At 55.1% G+C, this 24,819-nt stretch overlaps 1 protein-coding gene across 1 annotated transcript in view; it reads left to right on the forward strand.

Annotated features, from left to right (window-relative positions):
• Positions 1-24,813, forward strand: part of LOC116438885 (bromodomain-containing protein 4-like) — a gene marked incomplete at both ends in the record, with an annotated part of 38,009 nt that extends 13,196 nt beyond the window's left edge. Inside the window, 8 exon segments of the mRNA XM_032097900.1 lie at positions 1,868-1,920; positions 4,583-4,879; positions 4,881-4,917; positions 6,932-7,591; positions 14,011-14,123; positions 19,944-20,109; positions 23,370-23,497; positions 24,709-24,813. Coding sequence (XP_031953791.1) covers positions 1,868-1,920; positions 4,583-4,879; positions 4,881-4,917; positions 6,932-7,591; positions 14,011-14,123; positions 19,944-20,109; positions 23,370-23,497; positions 24,709-24,813 — 1,559 coding nt within the window.
• Between the last annotated feature and the right edge of the window lie 6 nt (positions 24,814-24,819).

Here is a 24,819-nt window from a genome sequence, read left to right on the forward strand (position 1 = left end):
ACCGATTTTGGGGTTTCTTCACCATTCCGTGATGATCCAGTGGGATGGAGACCCATTGGGATCTGAAAATGTGGGAATTGGAAGAGCTGAAAATGTGGGAATTCTAAGCCATGGAAACCCATTGGGATCTGAAAATGTGGGAATTGGAAGAGCTGAAAATGTGGGAATTCTAAGCCATGGAAACCCATTGGGATCTGAAAATCTGGGAATTCGGAGCCTTGGAAACCCATTGGGATCTGAAAATCTGGGAATTGGAAGAGCTGAAAATCTGGGAATTCTAAGCCATGGAAACCCATCGGGATCTGAAAATGTGGGAATTGGAAGAGCTGAAAATGTGGGAATTCTAAGCCATGGAAACCCATCGGGATCTGAAAATGTGGGAATTTGAGGCCATGGATGCCCATCCCAATCCATGGAAACCCCTTGGGAGCCGTGGACGGCCATGAGGATCCACAGGAACCCATTGGGATCTGAAAATCTGGGAATTTCGAGTCATGGAAACCCAGCGGGATCAGATTTTCCCATCTCCCATTCCCAGCCATTTCCTGTTGGAATTTTTTCCCAAAAAACTCCATTTTTTACCAGCTTTGTCCTCAGAATATTCCAAAGGTCGATCGCGGCTCCGGTGCCGATCCCAGGCGTTGGCGCTGCCTTCAATAAAGGAAATTTATGGGATTTAAATGGGAAATTTATGGAATTCCTTCAGTTTTGGGAGGGATTTGTGGGAAATCCCGTTGGGGTCACGATCCCGGAGAATCAGGGAAGTTTCTCCGCCTCAGAATCCTCCCGGGGGGGGGTTTTATCCATGGAATTCTGCCGAGTTCATCCCAGAAAATGCCACGAATCCGATGCCGTGGGAATTCCAGGGTCGGGTAACGGGGCTTGGGCGATGGATTTTGTTATTTCCGCGTTCCTTGGGGAGGAAATCCCCGGAAAAATCCCTCCCCAAATCCCAACTTCCAATCAGGGAGGGTTTGGAGCTCATCCCGTGGGAATGGGACGCGGATTTGGGGATGGGAAATTGCTGCCTTTGGGATGTTTGATCCCTGATTTTTTTTTTATCTTGGGAATTTTCGATCGTAGGGATTCTCGATCCCGGATTTTTTCATCCCCGGGAATTGAATCCCTGATTTAGGGATATTTGATCCCTGGTTTTTTTAATTTAGGGATATTTGATCCCTGGTTTTAGTATTTTAGGGATACTTGATCCCTGTTTTTTTAATTTTAGGGGTATTTGATTGGTTTTTTTTATTATTTTAGTGACATTTGATGCCTGTTTTTTTAATTTTAGGGATATTTGATCCCTGTTTTTTGATTTTAGGGATATTTTCTTTAATTTTAGGGATATTTGATCCCTGGTTTTTTAAATCCACATTCCTAATTTTTTTTTTTAATCACCAGGAATTTAATCCCTGATTTTTTTTTTTTTTATTTTAGGAATATTTAATCCTTGGGTTTTTTTCTCCTGGGGATATTTAATCCCTCATTTTTTTACCACTGGAATATTTAAGCCCTGTTTGCTTTTGTTTTAGGAATAGTTGATCCCTGATATCTTTATCCGTGGGATATTCGATATCCAGGGATTTTTCAATCCCTCCTGCCGAGAATCCGGCTCCGGATCTCCCCTCCAGACCAGTGGCGTTCCCGGGATTCCCAAGCCTGGTCAATCCATGGATTTTCTTGGCCGTTGGATCTTTTTCCAGCAATTTCCCCTCATTTTTTTGGCGGCAAAAACCCCGATCCCCAATCCCAGCAATCCCTGGGGAATTCCGGCCCCATCCCTGGGGAATTCCAGCCCCATCCCCGATCGGGTTCATCCGGTGCCGTTCCCGAATTAATTTTTTTCTCTTCCCTTTTTTTTTGGCAGAAATGGCGCCGAAATTGAAGAAAAAAGGGCACTCGGGGCGGGAGCAGAAAAAGGTAGGAATGGGGTGGGGAGTGGGGTGGGATCCGTGGGTTGGGACTGGATCCATAAATTGGGATTGGATCCATAAATTGGGATGGGATCTGTGGGTTGGGATTGGATCCATAAATTGGGATGGGATCCATAAATTGGGATGGGATCTGTGGGTTGGGATTGGATCCATAAATTGGGATGGGATCCATGGATTGGATTGGGATGGGATCCATGGATTGGGATTGGATCCATAAATTGGGATGGGATCCATGGGTTGGGAATGGGATCCATGGATTGGATTGGGATTGGATCAATGGATTGGGTTGGCATTGGATCCATGGATCGGGATAGGATCAGTTGATTGGGATTGGGATTGGGATGGGATCCATGGGTTGGAACGAGATCCATGGGTTGGATTGGGATGGGATCCGTGGATTGGGATGGGATCCGTGGGTTGGAATGAGATCCATGGGTTGGATTGGGATGGGATCCATGGGTCAGAATGGGATCCGTGGGTTGGATTGGGATGGGATCCATGGGTCGGAATGGGATCCGTGGGTTGGATTGGGATGGGATCCGTGGATTGGGATGGGATCCATGGGTCGGAATGGGATCCGTGGGTTGGATTGGGATGGGATCTGTGGGGTGGGATGGGATCTGTGGATTGGGATGGGATCCATGGATTGGGATGGGATCCGTGGGTTGGAATGAGATCCATGGGTTGGATTGGGATGGGATCCGTGGGTCAGAATGGGATCCGTGGGTTGGATCGGGATGGGATCTGTGGGTTGGATTGGGATGGGATCCGTGGATTGGGATGGGATCCATGGGTCAGAATGGGATCCGTGGGTTGGATCGGGATGGGATCTGTGGGTTGGATTGGGATGGGATCCGTGGATTGGGATGGGATCCATGGGTCAGAATGGGATCCGTGGGTTGGATCAGGATGGGATCTGTGGATTGGGATGGGATCCACGGGTCGGAATGGGATCCATGGGTTGGATCGGGATGGGATCTGTGGGTTGGGATGGGATCTGTGGATTGGGATGGGATCCATGGGTTGGATCGGGATGGGCTCCATGGATTGGGTTGGCATTGGATCCATGGGTCAGGATGGGATCCGTGGATTTGGGTTGGTTATTTTGATGACCCAGAAGGACGTTTTGGTGACCAAAACCCTTTTTTGATGACCCAAAAGGACAGACAACCAAACCCCCATTTTGATGACCCAAAGGGACACTTAGATGACCTGAAGGGACACTTAGACAACCAAAACCCCATTTTGATGACCTGAAGGGACACTTAAATGGCCAAAACCCCATTTTGATGACCCAAAAGGACACTTAGACAACCAAAACCCCATTTTGATGACCCAAAAGGACACTTAGACAACCAAAACCCCATTTTGATGGCCCAAAAGGACACTTAGACAACCAAAACCCCATTTTGATGACCCAGAAGGACACTTAGACAACCAAAACCCCATTTTGATGGCCCAAAAGGACACTTAGACAACCAAAACCCCATTTTGATGACCTGAAGGGACACTTAAACGGCCAAAACCCCATTTTGATGACCCAAAAGGACACTTAGACAACCAAAACCCCATTTTGATGACCCAAAAGGACACTTAGACAACCAAAACCCCATTTTGATGGCCCAAAAGGACACTTAGACAACCAAAACCCCATTTTGATGACCCAAAAGGACACTTAGACAACCAAAACCCCATTTTGATGACCTGAAGGGACACTTAAATGGCCAAAACCCCATTTTGATGGCCCAAAAGGACACTTAGACAACCAAAACCCCATTTTGATGACCTGAAGGGACACTTAAATGGCCAAAACCCCATTTTGATGACCCAAAAGGACACTTAGACAACCAAAACCCCATTTTGATGGCCCAAAAGGACACTTAGACAACCAAAACCCCATTTTGATGACCCAGAAGGACACTTAGACAACCAAAACCCCATTTTGATGGCCCAAAAGGACACTTAGACAACCAAAACCCCATTTTGATGACCTGAAGGGACACTTAAACGGCCAAAACCCCATTTTGATGACCCAAAAGGACACTTAGACAACCAAAACCCCATTTTGATGACCCAAAAGGACACTTAGACAACCAAAACCCCATTTTGATGACCCAAAAGGACACTTAGACAACCAAAACCCCATTTTGATGGCCCAAAAGGACACTTAGACAACCAAAACCCCATTTTGATGGCCCAAAAGGACACTTAGACAACCAAAACCCCATTTTGATGGCCCAAAAGGACACTTAGACAACCAAAACCCCATTTTGATGACCCAGAAGGACACTTAGACAACCAAAACCCCATTTTGATGGCCCAAAAGGACACTTAGACAACCAAAACCCCATTTTGATGACCCAAAAGGACACTTAGACAACCAAAACCCCATTTTGATGACCCAGAAGGACACTTAGACAACCAAAACCCCATTTTGATGGCCCAGAAGGACACTTAGACAACCAAAACCCCATTTTGGTGACCCGGAAGGACACTTAGACAACCAAAACCCCATTTTGATGACCCGGAAGGACATTTAGATGACCCAAAAGGACACTTAGACAACCAAACCCCCTTCTGATGCCCCAAGAGCTCATTCCGACACCCAAACCCCCCATCCCACCTCTAACTCCTCCCTCTTCCCCCAGCACCACCACCACCACCACCAACCGGCGCCGGCACCGCCGCAACCTTCTCCGGCGCCGCCTCAGCCCGTCCCGCAAGCGCTGCAGCCGCCGCAGCCGCCGCCCGTCCCGCAGCCCGCGGCGCCCCTGAAGGCGTCGCCGCCGCCGCCGCCCTTCGTCCCCGCCCAGGTGCCCGTCCTGGAGCACCCCTTGCCGGGGACCATGTTCGACACCATGGCCCATTTCGGCCAACCCATCCTGCACCTGCCCCAGCCCGAGCTGCCCCCGCCCCACCTGCCCCCGGCGCCCGAGCACAGCACCCCCCCCCCACCTCAACCAGCACGTGGTGTCTCCTCCAGGTGAGCGCCGGCACGGGCTGGGGTCAGCTCCTGGGGGAGGGAGGAGAAGGGAGGTTCTTGGCCCTCGATGACGGTGACGGTGCCACCGCGGCCTCGCCGGGACGTCCGAACGCGCGGTTCTCCCTCATGAGGAAGGGGATGGTGGTGGCGTGGGGTTGGTTCGCTCTCCATGTCCCACTATGGTCTTGTTGGGATGTCCCAACGTGGCAGAGGGAGAGGACGGCAGTGGGGGAAGAAGGGAGGTTCTTGGCCCTCGATGACGGTGACGGTGCCACCACGGCCTCACCGGGGCATCCCAACGCGTGGTTCTCCCTGACGAGGAAGAGGATGGTGGTGGCGTGGGGTTGGTTCACTCTCTGTGTCCCAACGTGGCAGAGGGAGAGGATGGCAGTGGGGGAAGAAGGGAGGTTCTTGGCCCTCGATGACGGTGACGGTGCCACCACGGCCTCGCTGGGATGTCCTGATGCTGGTCCTCCCTGACGAGGAAGAGGATGGTGGTGGCGTGGGGTTGGTTCGCTCTCCGTGTCCCAACGTGGCAGAGGGAGAGGATGGCAGTGGGGGAAGAAGGGAGGTTCTTGGCCCTCGATGACGGTGACGGTGCCACCACGGCCTCACCGGGGCATCCCAACGCGTGGTTCTCCCTGACGAGGAAGAGGATGGTGGTGGCGTGGGGTTGGTTCACTCTCTGTGTCCCAACGTGGCAGAGGGAGAGGACGGCAGTGGGGGGAGGAGAAGGGAGGTCCTCGGCTCTTGGTGGCGTCATCCCGACGTCCCAGAGGATGAGGAGGGCGTTGGGTGGGATTGGTTCCTCCTGGGAGGTTCTTCACTCTTGATGTTCATCGTGGTCTTGTTGAGATGTCCCAACATCCCCGAGGGAGAGGATGGGGCCGGGTGGGACTGGGGGTGACGGACAAAGCCCCGGAAGTTCTCCCGACCTCGCTGCCGTGGCCTTCCTGGGACATCCCAACATCCAGAGGGAGAGGACGGGGTCGGGTGGGGTTGGCTCCTCCTGGATGGTGATGGGATGGGACAGTGGGTGATCGATGATCCCGTGGGAGTTCTCCTCACCTCACGGCCGTGTCCTTCCTGGGACATCCCAGAGGACGAGGACGGGGTTGGGTGGGGTTTGGGGGTGATGGGTGATCTCATGGGAGCTCTCCTGACCTCACCCCTGTGTACTTCTTGGGACATCCCAGAGGACAAGGACGGGGTTGGGTGGGGTTTGGGGGCTGATGGAGCACCCCATGGGAGCTCTCCCATCTCACAGCCGTGTCCTTGGACATCCCAGAGAACGAGGACGGGGTTGGGTGGGGTTTGGGGGTGATGGGTGATCCCGTGGGAGCTCTCTGATGTCACCGCCGTGTCCTTGGACATCCCAGAGAACGAGGACGGGGTTGGGTGGGGTTTGGGGGTGATGGGTGATCCCATGGGAGCTCTCTGATGTCACCGCCGTGTCCTTGGACACCCCAGAGAACGAGGACGGGGTTGGGTGGGGTTTGGGGGTGATGGGTGATCCCGTGGGAGCTCTCTGATGTCACCGCCGTGTCCTTGGACACCCCAGAGAACGAGGACAGGGTTGGGTGGGGTTTGGGGGTGATGGGTGATCCCGTGGGAGCTCTCTGATGTCACCGCCGTGTCCTTGGACATCCCAGAGAACGAGGACGGGGTTGGGTGGGGTTTGGGGGTGATGGGTGATCCCATGGGAGCTCTCTGATGTCACCGCCGTGTCCTTGGACACCCCAGAGAACGAGGACGGGGTTGGGTGGGGTTTGGGGGTGATGGGTGATCCCGTGGGAGCTCTCCCATCTCACAGCCGTGTCCTTGGACACCCCAGAGAACGAGGACGGGGTTGGGTGGGGTTTGGGGGTGATGGGTGATCCCGTGGGAGCTCTCTGATGTCACCGCCGTGTCCTTGGACATCCCAGAGAACGAGGATGGGGTTGGGTGGGGTTTGGGGGTGATGGGTGATCCCGTGGGAGCTCTCCCATCTCACGGCCGTGTCCTTCCTCCGCAGCTTTGCACAACGCTCTGCCTCAGCAGCCCTCGAGGCCCAGCAACCGGGCGGCGGCGCTGCCCCCGAAGCCGCCGCGGCCGCCGGCCGTGTCGCCGGCGCTGCCCCCGCCGCCGCAGCCGCCGCCGCAGCCGCTGCTCCCGCAGCCGCCGCTGCCGCAGCCGCCGCAGGTGCTGCTGGAGGACGAGGAGCCGCCCGCGCCGCCGGTGCCGCCTCCGCCGGTGCCGCCTCCGCCGGTGCCGCCGCCGCCGCCGCACCACAACCTCCCGCTGAGCACCAGCCAGATGCAGCTGTACCTGCAGCAGCTGCAGAAGGTGCAGCCGCAGACTCCGCTTCTCCCTTCAGTGAAGGTCCAGTCGCAGCCGCCGCCGCCGCAGCCGCCGCCGCCTCCCCCGGCGCTGCCGCCGCCGCCGGCGCATCCCGCGGTGCAGCCGCTGCAGCCGCCGCCGCCGCCGCCGCGCCCGCTGCACCTGCAGCCCCTGCCCTTCCCGTCGCACCTGGCGCAGCCGCCGGCGCCGCCGCAGCAGCAGCAGCCGCAGCAGCAGCCGCAGCCCCCGGTGCAGCCCCCGGTGCAGCCGCCGCAGCCGGCGCCGGCCAAGCCGCAGCAGGTCATCCAGCACCACCCGTCACCGCGGCACCACAAGCCCGACCCGTACGGCACCGGTGAGCGGCGGCTGCCGGAGCGAGGACGGACGGACGGAGGGATGAGGGGTGGAGGGATGGGTCTGTGGATGGATAAAGGATGGATGGATGGACGGAGGGATGGACGGACGGAGGGATGGACGGAGGGATGGATGGACGGACGGAGGGATGGATGGACGGAGGGATGGATGGATGGGTCCATGGATGGATGGGTCTGTGGATGGCTGGATGGACAGATGGATTGAGGGAAGGAGGGATGGATGGATGGATGGATGGATGGATCCATGGACGGATGGAGGGATAGATGGATGGAGGGATGGACGGAGGGATGGATGGACGGACGGAGGGATGGATGGACGGAGGGATGGATGGATGGGTCCGTGGATGGATGGAGGGATGGATGGATGGACAGATGGATGGATGGATGGAGGGATGGATGGATGGATCTGTGGATGGATGGATGGACAGATGGATGGATGGAGGGAGGGATGGATGGATGGATGGATCCATGGATGGATGGAGGGATGGACGGAGGGATGGATGGATGGGTCCATGGATGGATGGATGGATGGATGGGTCCGTGGATGGATGGATGGACAGATGGATGGATGGATGGATGGAGGGATGGATGGATGGATGGAAGGATGGAGGGATAAAGGATGGATGGATGATGGGGAGGGATGGAGGGCTGGACAGATGGAGGGATGGATGGAGGCATGGAGGGATGGATGGATGGAGGGATGGATGGACGGATGGACGGACGGAGGGATGGAGGGATGGGTCCATGGATGGATGGATGGATGGATGGGTCCGTGGATGGATGGATGGACAGATGGAGGGATGGATGGAGGGATAAAGGATGGAGGGATGGAGGGATGGACAGATGGAGGGAGGCATGGAGGGATGGAGGCATGGAGGGACGGACGGATGGACAGACGGATGGATGGAGGGACAGATGGATGGAGGGAGGGAGGGATGGACGGATGGACGGACGGACAGATGGAACGGATGGAGGGAGGGATGGATGGATGGATCCATGGATGGATGATGGACGGATGGATGGAGGGATGGACGGATGGGTGGATGGAGGGATGGACGGACAGACGGACCGATGGACGGACGGATGGACGGATGGACAGACAGATGGACGGACGGATGGATGGAGGAGGAGGAAGGGGTGCTGGGGAAGGCCGTGGCGGAGTCGCCGCGGGGCTTTGAGGGTGCTGGAGGATCTCGCGGTGTCGAGGGTTCTGCGCTGCTGAGGATCCCAAAGGGCTCCGCGTGTCGAGGGTTTCGGGGAGCTCCGGTTTTTCAGCATCTTCAGCTTTCGAGGGTCTGAAACATCTCCGGGGGTTTTTTTTTGAGGTTCTTGAAGATCTCAAGGGTGTCGAGTTTTTGGGGGTCTTGAGGATTTCAAGGATGTCTCCAGTGGTTTAGGATCTCCAGGATTTCCAGTTTTTGAGGGTCTTGGGTTCTTGAGGATCTCGAGGTTTTTGAGGGTCTTGAGTAGTTGAGGATCTTCAGTTTGTGAGGTTCTCGAGGATCTCAAGGATCTCCAGGTTTTGGGGGTCACGAGTTCTTCAGGATCTCAAGGAATTCCAGGTTTTGAGGATCTCAGGGACCTTCAGTTTTTGAGCATCTCGAGGATCTCCGGTTCTTGAGGTTCTTGAGTTCTTGAGGATCTCCAGATTTTGGGGGTCTTGAGTCACTGAGGATCTCAAGGATCCCGGGGTTCTCTAAGGCCATTTTGGGGTCCCTCAGGGCCATCCTGGGGTTCTTTGAGGACATTTTGGGATCCCTCAGGACCATCCCGAGGTCCTTTGAGGACATTTTGGGATCTCTCAGGGCCATCTCGGGATCCTTTGAGGACATTTTGGGGTCCCTCAGCACCATTTCGGGATCCTTTGAGGACATTTTGGGATCCCTCAGGACCATCCCGAGGTCCTTTCAGGACATTTTGGGATCTCTCAGGGCCATCTCGGGATCCTTTGAGGACATTTTGGGATCCCTCAGCACCATCTCGGGATCCTTTGAGGACATCTTGGGGTCTCTCAGGACCATCCCGAGGTCCTTTGAGGACATTTTGGGGTCCCTCAGGGCCATCTCGGGATCCTTTGAGGACATTTTGGGGTCCCTCAGGGCCATCTCAGGATCCTTTGAGGACATTTTGGGATCCCTCAGGGCCATCTTGGGATCCTTTGAGGACATTTTGGGATCTCTCAGGGCCATCTCGGGATCCTTTGAGGACATTTTGGGATCTCTCAGGACCATCCCGAGGTCCTTTGAGGACATTTTGGGATCCCTTAGGGCCATCTCGGGATCCTTTGAGGACATTTTGGGATCCCTCAGGACCATCCCGAGGTCCTCTGAGGACATTTTGGGATCTCTCAGGGCCATCTCGGGATCCTTTGAGGACATTTTGGGATCTCTCAGGGCCATCTCGGGATCCTTTGAGGACATTTTGGGATCCCTCAGGACCATCCCGAGGTCCTTTGAGGACATTTTGGGATCTCTCAGGGCCATCTCGGGATCCTTTGAGGACATCTTGGGGTCCATCAGGGCCATTTCGGGATCCTTTGAGGACATTTTGGGGTCTCTCAGGACCATCCCGAGGTCCTTTGAGGACATTTTGGGATCCCTCAGGACCATCCCGAGGTCCTTTGAGGACATTTTGGGATCCCTTAGGGCCATCTCGGGATCCTTTGAGGACATTTTGGGATCCCTCAGGACCATCCCGAGGTCCTTTGAGGACATTTTGGGATCTCTCAGGGCCATCTCGGGATCCTTTGAGGACATTTTGGGATCCCTCAGGACCATCCCGAGGTCCTTTGAGGACATTTTGGGATCCCTCAGGACCATCCCGAGGTCCTTTGAGGACATTTTGGGATCCCTCAGGGCCATCTCGGGATCCTTTGAGGACATTTTGGGGTCCCTCAGGACCATCTCGGGATCCTTTGAGGACATCTTGGGATCCCTTAGGGCCATCTCGGGATCCTTTGAGGACATTTTGGGATCCCTCAGGACCATCCCGAGGTCCTTTGAGGACATTTTGGGATCCCTTAGGGCCATCTCGGGATCCTTTGAGGACATTTTGGGGTCCCTCAGGACCATCCCGAGGTCCTTTGAGGACATCTTGGGGTCCATCAGGGCCATTTCGGGATCCTTTGAGGACATTTTGGGATCCCTCAGGACCATCCCGAGGTCCTTTGAGGACATTTTGGGGTCCCTCAGGACCATCCCGAGGTCCTTTGAGGACATCTTGGGGTCCATCAGGGCCATTTCGGGATCCTTTGAGGCCATTTTGGGGTCCCTCAGGGCCATCCTGGGGTTCTTTGAGGACATTTTGGGGTCCCTCAGGGCCATCCTGGGGTTCTTTGAGGACATTTTGGGATCCCTCAGGACCATCCCGAGGTCCTTTGAGGACATTTTGGGATCCCTTAGGGCCATCTCGGGATCCTTTGAGGACATCTTGGGGTCCCTCAGCACCATTTCGGGATCCTTTGAGGACATTTTGGGATCTCTCAGGACCATCTCGGGATCCTTTGAGGACATTTTGGGGTCCCTCAGGACCATCCCGAGGTCCTTTGAGGACATTTTGGGATCTCTCAGGGCCATCTCGGGATCCTTTGAGGACATTTTGGGGTCCCTCAGCACCATTTCGGGATCCTTTGAGGACATTTTGGGATCCCTCAGGACCATCCCGAGGTCCTTTGAGGACATTTTGGGATCCCTTAGGGCCATCTCGGGATCCTTTGAGGACATCTTGGGGTCCCTCAGGGCCATCTCGGGATCCTTTGAGGACATTTTGGGATCCCTCAGGGCCATCTCGGGATCCTTTGAGGACATTTTGGGATCCCTCAGGACCATCCCGAGGTCCTTTGAGGACATTTTGGGATCCCTCAGGGCCATCTCGGGATCCTTTGAGGACATTTTGGGGTCCCTCAGGGCCATTTCGGGATCCTTTGAGGACATTTTGGGATCCCTCAGGACCATCCCGAGGTCCTTTGAGGACATTTTGGGATCCCTCAGGGCCATTTCGGGATCCTTTGAGGACATTTTGGGATCCCTCAGGACCATCCCGAGGTCCTTTGAGGACATTTTGGGATCTCTCAGGGCCATCTCGGGATCCTTTGAGGACATTTTGGGATCTCTCAGGGCCATCTCGGGATCCTTTGAGGACATTTTGGGGTCCCTCAGCACCATTTTGGGATCCTTTGAGGACATTTTGGGATCTCTCAGGGCCATCTCGGGATCCTTTGAGGACATTTTGGGGTCCCTCAGCACCATTTCGGGATCCTTTGAGGACATTTTGGGATCTCTCAGGGCCATCTCGGGATCCTTTGAGGACATCTTGGGGTCCCTCAGGGCCATTTCGGGATCCTTTGAGGACATTTTGGGATCCCTCAGGACCATCCCGAGGTCCTTTGAGGACATTTTGGGATCCCTCAGGACCATCCCGAGGTCCTTTGAGGACATTTTGGGATCCCTCAGGACCATTTCAGGATCCTTTGAGGACATTTTGGGATCCCTTAGGGCCATCTCGGGATCCTTTGAGGACATTTTGGGGTCCCTCAGGGCCATCTCGGGATCCTTTGAGGACATTTTGGGGTCCCTCAGGACCATCCCGAGGTCCTTTGAGGACATTTTGGGATCTCTCAGGGCCATCCCGAGGTCCTTTGAGGACATTTTGGGATCCCTTAGGGCCATCTCGGGATCCTTTGAGGACATTTTGGGATCTCTCAGCACCATTTCGGGATCCTTTGAGGACATTTTGGGATCCCTCAGGACCATCCCGAGGTCCTTTGAGGACATTTTGGGATCCCTCAGGGCCATCTCGGGATCCTTTGAGGACATTTTGGGATCCCTCAGGGCCATCTTGGGATCCTTTGAGGACATTTTGGGGTCCCTCAGGACCATCCCGAGGTCCTTTGAGGACATTTTGGGATCCCTTAGGGCCATCTCGGGATCCTTTGAGGACATTTTGGGATCCCTCAGGACCATTTCAGGATCCTTTGAGGACATTTTGGGATCCCTTAGGGCCATCTCGGGATCCTTTGAGGACATTTTGGGATCTCTCAGCACCATTTCGGGATCCTTTGAGGACATTTTGGGATCCCTCAGGACCATCCCGAGGTCCTTTGAGGACATTTTGGGATCTCTCAGGGCCATCTCGGGATCCTTTGAGGACATTTTGGGATCCCTCAGGACCATCCCGAGGTCCTTTGAGGACATTTTGGGATCCCTCAGGACCATCCCGAGGTCCTTTGAGGACATTTTGGGATCCCTCAGGGCCATCTCGGGATCCTTTGAGGACATTTTGGGATCCCTCAGCACCATTTCGGGATCCTTTGAGGACATTTTGGGGTCCCTCAGCACCATTTCGGGATCCTTTGAGGACATTTTGGGATCCCTCAGGACCATCCCGAGGTCCTTTGAGGACATTTTGGGATCCCTTAGGGCCATCTCGGGATCCTTTGAGGACATTTTGGGATCCCTCAGGACCATCCCGAGGTCCTTTGAGGACATTTTGGGATCTCTCAGGGCCATCTCGGGATCCTTTGAGGACATTTTGGGGTCCCTCAGCACCATTTCGGGATCCTTTGAGGACATTTTGGGATCCCTCAGGACCATCCCGAGGTCCTTTGAGGACATTTTGGGATCCCTTAGGGCCATCTCGGGATCCTTTGAGGACATTTTGGGATCCCTCAGGACCATCCCGAGGTCCTTTGAGGACATTTTGGGATCTCTCAGGGCCATCTCGGGATCCTTTGAGGACATTTTGGGGTCCCTCAGCACCATTTCGGGATCCTTTGAGGACATTTTGGGATCCCTCAGGACCATCCCGAGGTCCTTTGAGGACATTTTGGGATCTCTCAGGGCCATCTCGGGATCCTTTGAGGACATTTTGGGATCCCTCAGGACCATCCCAAGGTCCTTTGAGGACATTTTGGGATCCCTCAGGGCCATCTCGGGATCCTTTGAGGACATTTTGGGATCCCTCAGCACCATTTCGGGATCCTTTGAGGACATTTTGGGATCCCTCAGGACCATCCCAAGGTCCTTTGAGGACATTTTGGGATCCCTTAGGGCCATCTCGGGATCCTTTGAGGACATTTTGGGGTCTCTCAGGACCATCTCGGGATCCTTTGAGGACATTTTGGGATCCCTCAGGGCCATCTCGGGATCCTTTGAGGACATTTTGGGATCCCTCAGGACCATCCCGAGGTTCTTTGAGGACATTATGGGATCCCTCAGCACCATTTCAGGATCCTTTGAGGACATTTTGGGATCTCTCAGGGCCATCTCGGGATCCTTGGAAGTTATCCCGGGATTTTTCCGGAGCCGTGCCAGGCTCCCTCGGGGCGGGCGGCGGGGCCGCGGTGCCGACGCGGTGCCGGCGCGGTGACGACGCTGACTGACCGGTGCCCCCCCCATTGCAGGTCACCTGCGGGAAGCCCCTTCCCCTCTCATGATGCCTTCCCCACAGATGCCGCCGTTCCAGGGCCTCGTGCCTCAGTCGCCCCCTCAGCAAAACATCCAGCCAAAAAAACAGGTGCCACAGCGGGAACGGGGGAGTGGGGGATCGGGGCTGGGGGGGGGAGCCGAGGCGCCGGAGCGGTTCGGAGAGAGGCGGGGATCGGGATCGACATCCGGCCCAAGAAACAGGTGAAACAGCGGGGATTTGGGGTTTTGGGGTTGGGAGCAGGGTTGGGATTGGGATTGGGGTCAGGATTGGGGTTAGGATTGGGGTCAGGATCGGGGTTAGGATTGGGATCGGCGCTCACAGAGGCGCTGGAATGGTTCGGAGAGAGGCGGGGATCGGGATCGACATCCGGCCCAAGAAACAGCAGGGATTTGGGATTTTGGGGTTAGGATTAGGGTTAGGATTGGGATCGGCACTCACAGAGGCACTGGAATGTTTCGGAGAGAGGTCGGGATCGGGATTGACATCCGGCCCAAGAAACAGCAGGGATTTGGGATTTTGGGGTTAGGATTAGGGTCAGGATTGGGATCAGCACTCACAGAGGCGCTGGAATGGTTCGGAGAGAGGTCGGGATCAGGATCGACATCTGGCCCAAGAAACAGCGGGGATTTGGGGTTTTGGGATCGGGATCAGGATTGGGGTCAGGAGCAGGATCGGGAGCAGGGTCAGGATCGGGGTTAGGATTGGGATCGGCGCTCACAGAGGCGCTGGAATGGTTCGGAGAGAGGTCGGGATCGGGATCGACATCCGGCCCAAGAAACGGCAGGGATTTGGGATTTTGGGGTTAGGATTAGGGTTAGGATTGGGATCAGCACTCACAGAGGCGCTGGAATGGTTCGGAGAGAGGTCGGGATCGGGATCGACATCTGGCCCAAGAAACAGCGGGGATTTGGGGTTTTGGGATCGGGATCAGGATTGGGGTCAGGAGCAGGATCGGGAGCAGGGTCAGGGTCGGGGTTAGGATTGGGATCGGCGCTCACAGAGGCGCTGGAATGGTTCGGAGAGAGGCGGGGATCGGGATCGACATCCGGCCCAAGAAACAGCAGGGATTTGGGATTTTGGGGTTAGGATTAGGGTTAGGATTGGGATCGGCACTCACAGAGGCGCTGGAATGGTTCGGAGAGAGGTCGGGATCGGGATCGACATCCGGCCCAAGAAACAGCGGGGATTTGGGATTTTGGGGTTAGGAGCAGGGTTGGGATTGGGATTGGGGTCAGGATTGGGGTTAGGATTGGGATCGGCGCTCACAGAGGCACTGGAATGTTTCGGAGAGAGGTCGGGATCGGGATCGACATCCGGCCCAAGAAACAGCAGGGATTTGGGATTTTGGGGTTAGGATTAGGGTTGGGATTGGGATTGGGGTCAGGATTGGGGTTAGGATCGGGAGCAGGGTCAGGATCGGGGTTAGGATTGGGATCGGCGCTCACAGAGGCACTGGAATGTTTCGGAGAGAGGTCGGGATCGGGATCGACATCTGGCCCAAGAAACAGCAGGGATTTGGGATTTTGGGGTTCGGATTAGGGTTAGGATTGGGATCAGCACTCACAGAGGCGCTGGAATGGTTCGGAGAGAGGTCGGGATCGGGATCGACATCTGGCCCAAGAAACAGCGGGGATTTGGGGTTTTGGGATCGGGATCAGGATTGGGGTCAGGAGCAGGATCGGGAGCAGGGTCAGGATCGGGGTTAGGATTGGGATCGGCGCTCACAGAGGCGCTGGAATGGTTCGGAGAGAGGTTGGGATCGGGATTGACATCCGGCCCAAGAAACAGCAGGGATTTGGGATTTTGGGGTTGGGAGCAGGGTTGGGATTGGGATTGGGGTCAGGATTGGGGTTAGGATTGGGATCGGCACTCACAGAGGCGCTGGAATGGTTCGGAGAGAGGTCGGGATCGGGATCGACATCCGGCCCAAGAAACGGCAGGGATTTGGGATTTTGGGGTTAGGAGCAGGGTTGGGATTGGGATTGGGGTCAGGATTGGGGTTAGGATTGGGGTCAGGATCGGGGTTAGGATTGGGATCGGCACTCACAGAGGCACTGGAATGTTTCGGAGAGAGGTCGGGATCGGGATTGACATCCGGCCCAAGAAACAGCAGGGATTTGGGATTTTGGGGTTAGGAGCAGGGTTGGGATTGGGATTGGGGTCAGGATTGGGGTTAGGATTGGGGTCAGGATCGGGGTTAGGATTGGGATCGGCGCTCACAGAGGCACTGGAATGGTTCGGAGAGAGGTCGGGATCAGGATCGACATCCGGCCCAAGAAACGGCAGGGATTTGGGATTTTGGGGTTAGGATTAGGGTTAGGATTGGGATCAGCACTCACAGAGGCGCTGGAATGGTTCGGAGAGAGGTCGGGATCGGGATCGACATCTGGCCCAAGAAACAGCGGGGATTTGGGGTTTTGGGATCGGGATCAGGATTGGGGTCAGGAGCAGGATCGGGAGCAGGGTCAGGGTCGGGGTTAGGATTGGGATCGGCGCTCACAGAGGCGCTGGAATGGTTCGGAGAGAGGCGGGGATCGGGATCGACATCCGGCCCAAGAAACAGCAGGGATTTGGGATTTTGGGGTTAGGATTAGGGTTAGGATTGGGATTGGCGCTCACAGAGGCGCTGGAATGGTTCGGAGAGAGGTCGGGATCGGGATCGACATCCGGCCCAAGAAACAGCGGGGATTTGGGATTTTGGGGTTAGGAGCAGGGTTGGGATTGGGATTGGGATCAGGATTGGGGTTAGGATTGGGATCGGCGCTCACAGAGGCACTGGAATGTTTCAGAGAGAGGTCGGGATCGGGATCGACATCCGGCCCAAGAAACAGCAGGGATTTGGGATTTTGGGGTTAGGAGCAGGGTTGGGATTGGGATTGGGGTCAGGATTGGGGTTAGGATTGGGATCGGCGCTCACAGAGGCACTGGAATGTTTCGGAGAGAGGTCGGGATCGGGATTGACATCCGGCCCAAGAAACAGCAGGGATTTGGGATTTTGGGGTTAGGATTAGGGTTAGGATTGGGATCAGCGCTCACAGAGGCGCTGGAATGGTTCGGAGAGAGGTCGGGATCGGGATCGACATCCGGCCAAAGAAACAGCGGGGATTTGGGATTTTGGGGTTGGGAGCAGGGTTGGGATTGGGATTGGGGTCAGGATCGGGGTTAGGATTGGGATCAGCGCTCACAGAGGCGCTGGAATGGTTCGGAGAGAGGTCGGGATTGGGATCGACGTCCGGACCAAGAAACAGGTGAAACAGCGGGGATTTGGGATTTTGGGATCAGGATCAGGATCCTGAGCTGGGATGTGTCCCAGGAGATGAGAGCCAGGATTGGATTGGGATTGGGATCGGAGTCAGGATCGGGTTCAGGGTCAGGATTGGAGTTAGGATCGGGGTTGGGGTCAGGATCAGAGTCCGAATCGGGATCAGGGTTAGGATTGGGATTGGGATCGGACTCAGAATCGGGGTTAGGATCGAGATTGGATCAGGGTTGGGATTGGGGTCAGGGTCAAGATTAGGGTCAGGGTTGGGATCGGGATCGGGGTCAGGATTGGGGTTAGGATTGGGATCAGCGCTCCCAGAGGCGCTGGAATGGTTTGGAGAGAGGTCAGGATTGGGATCAACATCCGGCCAAAAAGGTGAAACAGCGGGGATTTGGGATTGGGAGCGGGGTTGGGATCAGGGAGGAAGAGGAAGAGGAAGAGGGTCGGGGTGTCCAGGCTGGGATTTCCCACAGGAGATGAGAGGCAGGGTTTGGATCAGGATTGGGATCGGGATCAGGGTCAGGATCGGGATGGGGGTGAGGGAGGAGGAGGAGGAGGAGGAGGGTTGGGGTCTCCGGGCAGATCCTGAGCTGGGATTTGCTGCAGGAGATGAGAGCCGGGATTGGGATCGGGATTGGGGTCGGGATCGGGATCGGAGTCGGGATCAGGGTCAGTGGGAAGGAATGGGATGGAGGTGCCTGGATGGATCCTGATCCCGGATTTCCCATGGCAGGAGCTGCGAGCGGCCTCGGGATTGGGGTTTTTGGGGTCGGGATTGGGGTTTTTGGGGTCAGGATTGGGGTTTTTGGGGTCAGGATGGGGGTTTTTGGGGTCAGGATTGGGGTTTTTGGGGTCAGGATTGGGGTTTTTGGTTGGATCCTGACCCCGGCTTTCCCATGGCAGGAGCTGCAAGCGGGATGGGGGTTTTGGGGTCAGGATGGGGGTTTTTGGGGTCAGGATGGGGGTTTTTGGGGTCGGGATGGGGTTTTTGGGGTCAGGATTGGGGTTTTTGGGGTCAGGATGGGGTTTTTGGGGTCAGGATTGGGGTTTTTGGGGTCAGGATGGGGGTTTTTGGGGTCAGGATTGGGGTTTTTGGGGTCAGGATTGGGGTTTTGGGGTCAGGATTGGGGTTTTTGGGTCAGGATTGGGGTTTTTGGGGTCAGGATGGGGGTTTTTGGGGTCAGGATTGGGGTTTTTGGGGTCAGGATGGGGGTTTTTGGGGTCAGGATGGGGGTTTTGGGGTCAGGATGGGGGTTTTGGGGTCAGGATGGGGGTTTTGGGGTCAGGATTGGGGTTTTTGGGGTCAGGATTGGGGTTTTGGGGTCAGGATGGGGGTTTTTTGGGGTCAGGATGGGGGTTTTGGGGTCAGGATGGGGGTTTTTGGGTGGATCGTGACCCCGGTTTTCCCGTGGCAGGAGCTGCGAGCGGGATGGGGGTTTTGGGGTCGGGATGGGGTTTTTGGGGTCAGGATTGGGGTTTTTGGGGTCAGGATGGGGGTTTTTGGGGTCAGGATGGAGGTTTTGGGGTCAGGATGGGGTTTTTGGGGTCAGGATTGGGGTTTTTGGGTGGATCGTGACCCCAGTTTTCCCGTGGCAGGAGCTGCGAGCGGGATGGGGGTTTTGGGGTCGGGATGGGGTTTTTGGGGTCAGGATTGGGGTTTTTGGGGTCAGGATTGGGGTTTTTGGGGTCAGGATGGGGGTTTTTGGGGTCAGGATTGGGGTTTTTGGTTGGATCCTGACCCCGGCTTTCCCATGGCAGGAGCTGCGAGCGGGATGGGGGTTTTGGGGTCAGGATTGGGGTTTTTGGGGTCGGGATGGGGGTTTTTGGGGTCAGGATGGGGGTTTTGGGGGCAGGATTGGGGTTTTGGGGTCGGGATTGGGGTTTTTGGGGTCAGGATGGGGGTTTTGGGGGCAGGATTGGGGTTTTGGGGTCGGGATTGGGGTTTTTGGGGTCAGGATTGGGGTTTTGGGATCAAGATTGGGGTTTTGGGGTCAGGATTGGGGTTTTGGGGTCAGGATTGGGGTTTTTGGGTGGCTCCTGACCCCGGCTTTCCCGTGGCAGGAGCTGCGAGCAGGATGGGGGTTTTTGGGGTCAGGATTGGGGTTTTTGGGGTCAGGATGGGGGTTTTTGGGGTCAGGATTGGGGTTTTTGGGGTCAGGATGGGGGTTTTTGGGTGGATCGTGACCCCGGATTTCCCGTGGCAGGAGCTGCGAGCGGGATGGGGGTTTTGGGGTCGGGATGGGGTTTTTGGGGTCAGGATTGGGGTTTTTGGGGTCAGGATGGGGTTTTTGGGGTCAGGATTGGGGTTTTGGGGTCAGGATTGGGGTTTTTGGGGTCAGGATGGGGGTTTTGGGGTCAGGATGGGGGTTTTGGGGTCGGGATTGGGGTTTTTGGGTGGATCCTGACCCCGGCTTTCCCATGGCAGGAGCTGCGAGCGGGATGGGGGTTTTTGGGGTCGGGATGGGGGTTTTTGGGTGGATCCTGACCCCGGCTTTCCCGTGGCAGGAGCTGCGAGCGGGATGGGGGTTTTGGGGTCGGGATGGGGTTTTTGGGGTCAGGATGGGGGTTTTTGGGGTCAGGATTGGGGTTTTGGGGTCAGGATGGGGGTTTTTGGGTGGATCCTGACCCCGGCTTTCCCGTGGCAGGAGCTGCGAGCGGCCTCGGTGGTGCAGTCGCAGCCGCTGGGGGGGGGGAAGGAGGAGAAGCTGCACTCGCCCGTGATCCGCAACGAGACCTTCAGCCCCCCCCTGCGCCAGGACCCCCCCAAGGGCCACCCCGAGGGCATCAAAGCGGCCCCACACCTCCCCCAGAGTGAGTGTGGCCCCCCCGGGGAGGGGAGACCCCAAAAGAGCCCAAAAAAACCCAAAAAATTCCATGGGGAGGGAAAAAAAAAAACCTGAAAAAAACCCCCCCCGAAAAATTCCCCAGAAACTCTAAAGGGAGGGAAAAAATCCAAAAAAATCCCCCAGAAACTCCAAAGGGAGGGAAAAAAACCCAAAAAATCCCCCAGAAACTCCAAAGGGAGGGGAAAAAACCCAAAAAAATCCCCCAGAAACTCCAGAGGGAAAAAACCCAAAAAAATCCCCCAGAAACTCCAAAGGGGGGGGGAAAAACCCCAAAAAAATCCCCCAGAAACTCCAAAGGGAGGGAAAAAACCCAAAAAATCCCCCAGAAACTCCGAACGGAGGGAAAAAACCCCAAAAAATCCCCCAGAAACTCCGAACGGAGGGAAAAAAACCCCAAAAATCCCCCAGAAACTCCAAAAGGAGGGAAAAAAACCCCAAAAATCCCCCAGAAACTCCAAAGGGAGGGAAAAAACCCCAAAAAATCCCCCAGAAACTCCAAAGGGAGGGAAAAACCCCAAAAAATCCCCCAGAAACTCCAAAGGGTGGGAAAAAAACCCCAAAAAATCCCCCAGAAACTCCAAAGGGAGGGAAAAAACCCGAAAAAATCCCCCAGAAACTCCAAAGGGAGGGAAAAAACCCCAAAAATCCCCCAGAAACTCCAAAAGGAGGGAAAAAAACCCCAAAAAATCCCCCAGAAACTCCAAAGAGAGGGGAAAAACCCCAAAAAAATCCCCCAGAAACTCCAAAGGGAGGGAAAAAACCCCAAAAAATCCCCCAGAAACTCCAAAGGGAGGGGAAAAAACCCAAAAAAATCCCCCAGAAACTCCAAAGGGAGGGAAAAAACCCCAAAAAATCCCCCAGAAACTCCAAAGGGAGGGAAAAAAACCCAAAAATCCCCCAGAAACTCCAAAGGGAGGGAAAAAAACCCCAAAAAATCCCCCAGAAACTCCAAAGGGAGGGAAAAATCCCAAAAAATCCCCCAGAAACTCCAAAGAGAGGGGAAAAACCCCAAAAAATCCCCCAGAAACTCCAAAGAGAGGGGAAAAACCCAAAAAATCCCCCAGAAACTCCAAAGGGAGCGGAAAAACCCCAAAAAATCCCCCAGAAACTCCAAAAGGAGGGAAAAAACCCAAAAAATCCCCCAGAAACTCCAAAAGGAGGGAAAAAAACCCCAAAAAATCCCCCAGAAACTCCAAAGAGAGGGGAAAAACCCCAAAAAATCCCCCAGAAACTCCAAAGGGAGGGAAAAAACCCCAAAAAATCCCCCAGAAACTCCAAAGGGAGCGGAAAAAACCCCAAAAATCCCCCAGAAACTCCAAAGGGAGGGAAAAAACCCCAAAAAAAATCCCCCAAAAACTCCAAAGGGAGGGAAAAACCCCAAAAAATCCCCAGAAAATTCCAAAGGGGGGGAAAAAAAAACCCAAAAAATCCCCCAGAAACTCCAAACGGAGGGAAAAAAACCCAAAAAAATCCCCCAGAAACTCCAAACGGAGGGAAAAAACCCCAAAAAAACCCCCAGAAACTCCAAAGGGAGGGAAAAAACCCCAAAAAATCCCACAGAAACTCCAAAGGGAGGGAAAAAAACCCCAAAAAATCCCCCAGAAACTCCAAAGGGAGGGAAAAAACCCCAAAAAATCCCCCAGAAACTCCAAAGGGAGGGGAAAAAACCCAAAAAAAACCCCCAGAAACTCCAAAGGGAGGGAAAAAACCCCAAAAAATCCCCCAGAAACTCCAAAGGGAGGGAAAAACCCCAAAAAATCCCCCAGAAACTCCAAAGGGAGGGAAAAACCCCAAAAAATCCCCCAGAAACTCCAAAGGGAGGGAAAAAACCCAAAAATCCCCCAGAAACTCCAAAGGGAGGGAAAAAAACCCAAAAAATCCCCCAGAAACTCCAAAGGGAGGGAAAAAAACCCAAAAAATCCCCCAGAAACTCCAAAGGGAGGGAAAAAAACCCAAAAAATCCCCCAAAAACTTCATGGGGAGGGGGAGACCTCAAAAACCCCGGTGTGGGAATGAGACCCCAACACCCCCCCCCTGTTTTGGGGTCAGTTATCCCAAATTTAGGATCAAAACCCCAGTGATTCCCAATTTTTGGGTTCAAAACCCCAATAATTCCCAGGTTTGGGATCTAAAACGCCAATAATTCCTTATTTTTGGTTTCAAACCCCCACAATTCCCAATTTTGGGTTCAAAACCCCAATAATTCCCGGTTTTTGGGATCTAAACCCCCACAATTCCCAATTTTGGGATCTAAACCCCCACAATTCCCAATTTTAGGTTCAAAACCCCAGTAATTCCTTATTTTTGGGTCCAAACCTCCACAATTCCCAATTTTTGGGTTCCAAACCCCCACAATTCCCAGTTTTGGGATCTAAAACCCCAATAATTCTTGATTTTTGGTTTCAAACCCCCACAATTCCCAATTTTGGGTTCCAAACCCCCACAATTCCCAATTTTTGGGTTCCAAACCCCCACAATTCCCAACTTTTGGGTTCCAAACCCCCAGAATTCCCGGTTTTTGGGTTCAAAACCTCACAATTCCCAGTTTTTGCGTTCCAGCCCCCACAATTCCCAATTTTGGGTTTAAACGCCCACAATTCCCCATTTTTGAGTTCCAAACCCCCACAATTCTCGATTTTTGGGTTCCAAACCCCCACAATTCCCAATTTCGGGTTCAAAACCCCCACAATTCCCAGTTTTGGGATCTAAAACCCCAATAATTCCTTATTTTTGGGTTCAAACCCCCACAATTCCCGATTTTGGGTTCAAAACCCCAATAATTCCCGGTTTTTGGGATCTAAACCCCCACAATTCCCAATTTTGGGATCTAAACCCCCACAATTCCCAATTTTTGGGTTCCAGCCCCCACAATTCCCAATTTTGGGTTCCAACCCCCCACGATTCCCGATTTTTGGGTTCCAAACCCCCACAATTCCCAGTTTTGGGATCTAAAACCCCAATAATTCTTGATTTTTGGTTTCAAACCCCCACAATTCCCAATTTTGGGTTCCGAACCCCCACAATTCCCAATTTTCGGTTCCAAACCCCCACAATTCCCAATTTTTGGGTTCAAAACCCCCACAATTCCCAATTTTCGGTTCCAAACCCCCACAATTCCCAATTTTTGGGTTCAAAACCCCCACAATTCCCAATTTTCGGTTCCAAACCCCCACAATTCCCAACTTTTGGGTTCCAACCCCCAATTCCTGACTTTTGGGGTTGCAGGGCCGGAGCTGAAGCCCCTGGAGGGGGGAGGACCCCGGCCCGTGATCCGACCCCCGGAGCAGACCCCGCCCGCCCCGGACAAGGACCGGCAGAAACCGGAGCCCAAAACGCCGGTGGCCCCCAAAAAGGTAAAAAAAACCTCCAAATTCGGGGGGAAAATCCCAAAATTCCTGAGGAATCCCCAAAAAAGGATCGCGTTGGACCCCTGGGATTTGGGGTTTTGGGGGTCCCAGGAAAGGAGGGGGGGGGGATCCAGAGGGACCTGGAGAGCTCCAGGGTTGGATCCAGGAGTTCCCCTGAGGTCCCACCAGGCTGAGGGAGCTGGAGAAGCTCCAGGGTTGGATCCAGGAGAACTCCCTGAGGTCCCACCAGGCTGAGGGAGCTGGAAAAGCTCCAGGGTTGGATCGTGGAGAACTCCCTGAGGTCCCACCAGGCTGAGGGAGCTGGAGAAGCTCCAGGGTTGGATCCAGGAGAACTCCCTGAGGTCCCACCAGGCTGAGGGAGCTGGAGAAGCTCCAGGGTTGGATCTGGGAGAACTCCCTGAGGTCCCACCAGGCTGAGGGAGCTGGAGAAGCTCCAGGGTTGGATCCAGGAGTTCCCCTGAGGTCCCACCAGGCTGAGGGAGCTGGAGAAGCTCCAGGGTTGGATCCAGGAGAACTCCCTGAGGTCCCACCAGGCTGAGGGAGCTGGAGAAGCTCCAGGGTTGGATCCCGGAGAACCCCCTGAGGTCCCACCAGGCTGAGGGAGCTGGAGAAGCTCCAGGGTTGGATCCGGGAGTTCCCCTGAGGTCCCACCAGGCTGAGGGAGCTGGAGAAGCTCCAGGGTTGGATCCAGGAGTTCCCCTGAGGTCCCACCAGGCTGAGGGAGCTGGAGAAGCTCCAGGGTTGGATCTTGGAGAACCCCCTGAGGTCCCACCAGGCTGAGGGAGCTGGAAAAGCTCCAGGGTTGGATCCAGGAGTTCCCCTGAGGTCCCACCAGGCTGAGGGAGCTGGAGAAGCTCCAGGGTTGGATCCAGGAGAACTCCCTGAGGTCCCACCAGGCTGAGGGAGCTGGAGAGCTCCAGGGTTGGATCCAGGAGAACTCCCTGAGGTCCCACCAGGCTGAGGGAGCTGGAGAAGCTCCAGGGTTGGATCTGGGAGAACTCCCTGAGGTCCCACCAGGCTGAGGGAGCTGGAGAAGCTCCAGGGTTGGATCTGGGAGAACTCCCTGAGGTCCCACCAGGCTGAGGGAGCTGGAGAAGCTCCAGGGTTGGATCTGGGGGATCCTGTGGTGGCCACCACGGCTCCGGGTGGATCCCAGTGGATCCCAGAGCTTCTCATGACCCAGATCCCTTTCGCAGGACCTGAAGATCAAGAACATGGGCTCCTGGGCGTCCCTGGTGCAGAAGCACCCGGCGGCGCCGGCGGCGGCGGCCAAGTCGTCGAGCGACTCCTTCGAGCAGTTTCAAGCG

This window comes from Corvus moneduloides, unplaced genomic scaffold (assembly GCF_009650955.1).
Source record: "Corvus moneduloides isolate bCorMon1 unplaced genomic scaffold, bCorMon1.pri scaffold_144_arrow_ctg1, whole genome shotgun sequence".
Taxonomy (NCBI): domain Eukaryota; kingdom Metazoa; phylum Chordata; class Aves; order Passeriformes; family Corvidae; genus Corvus; species Corvus moneduloides.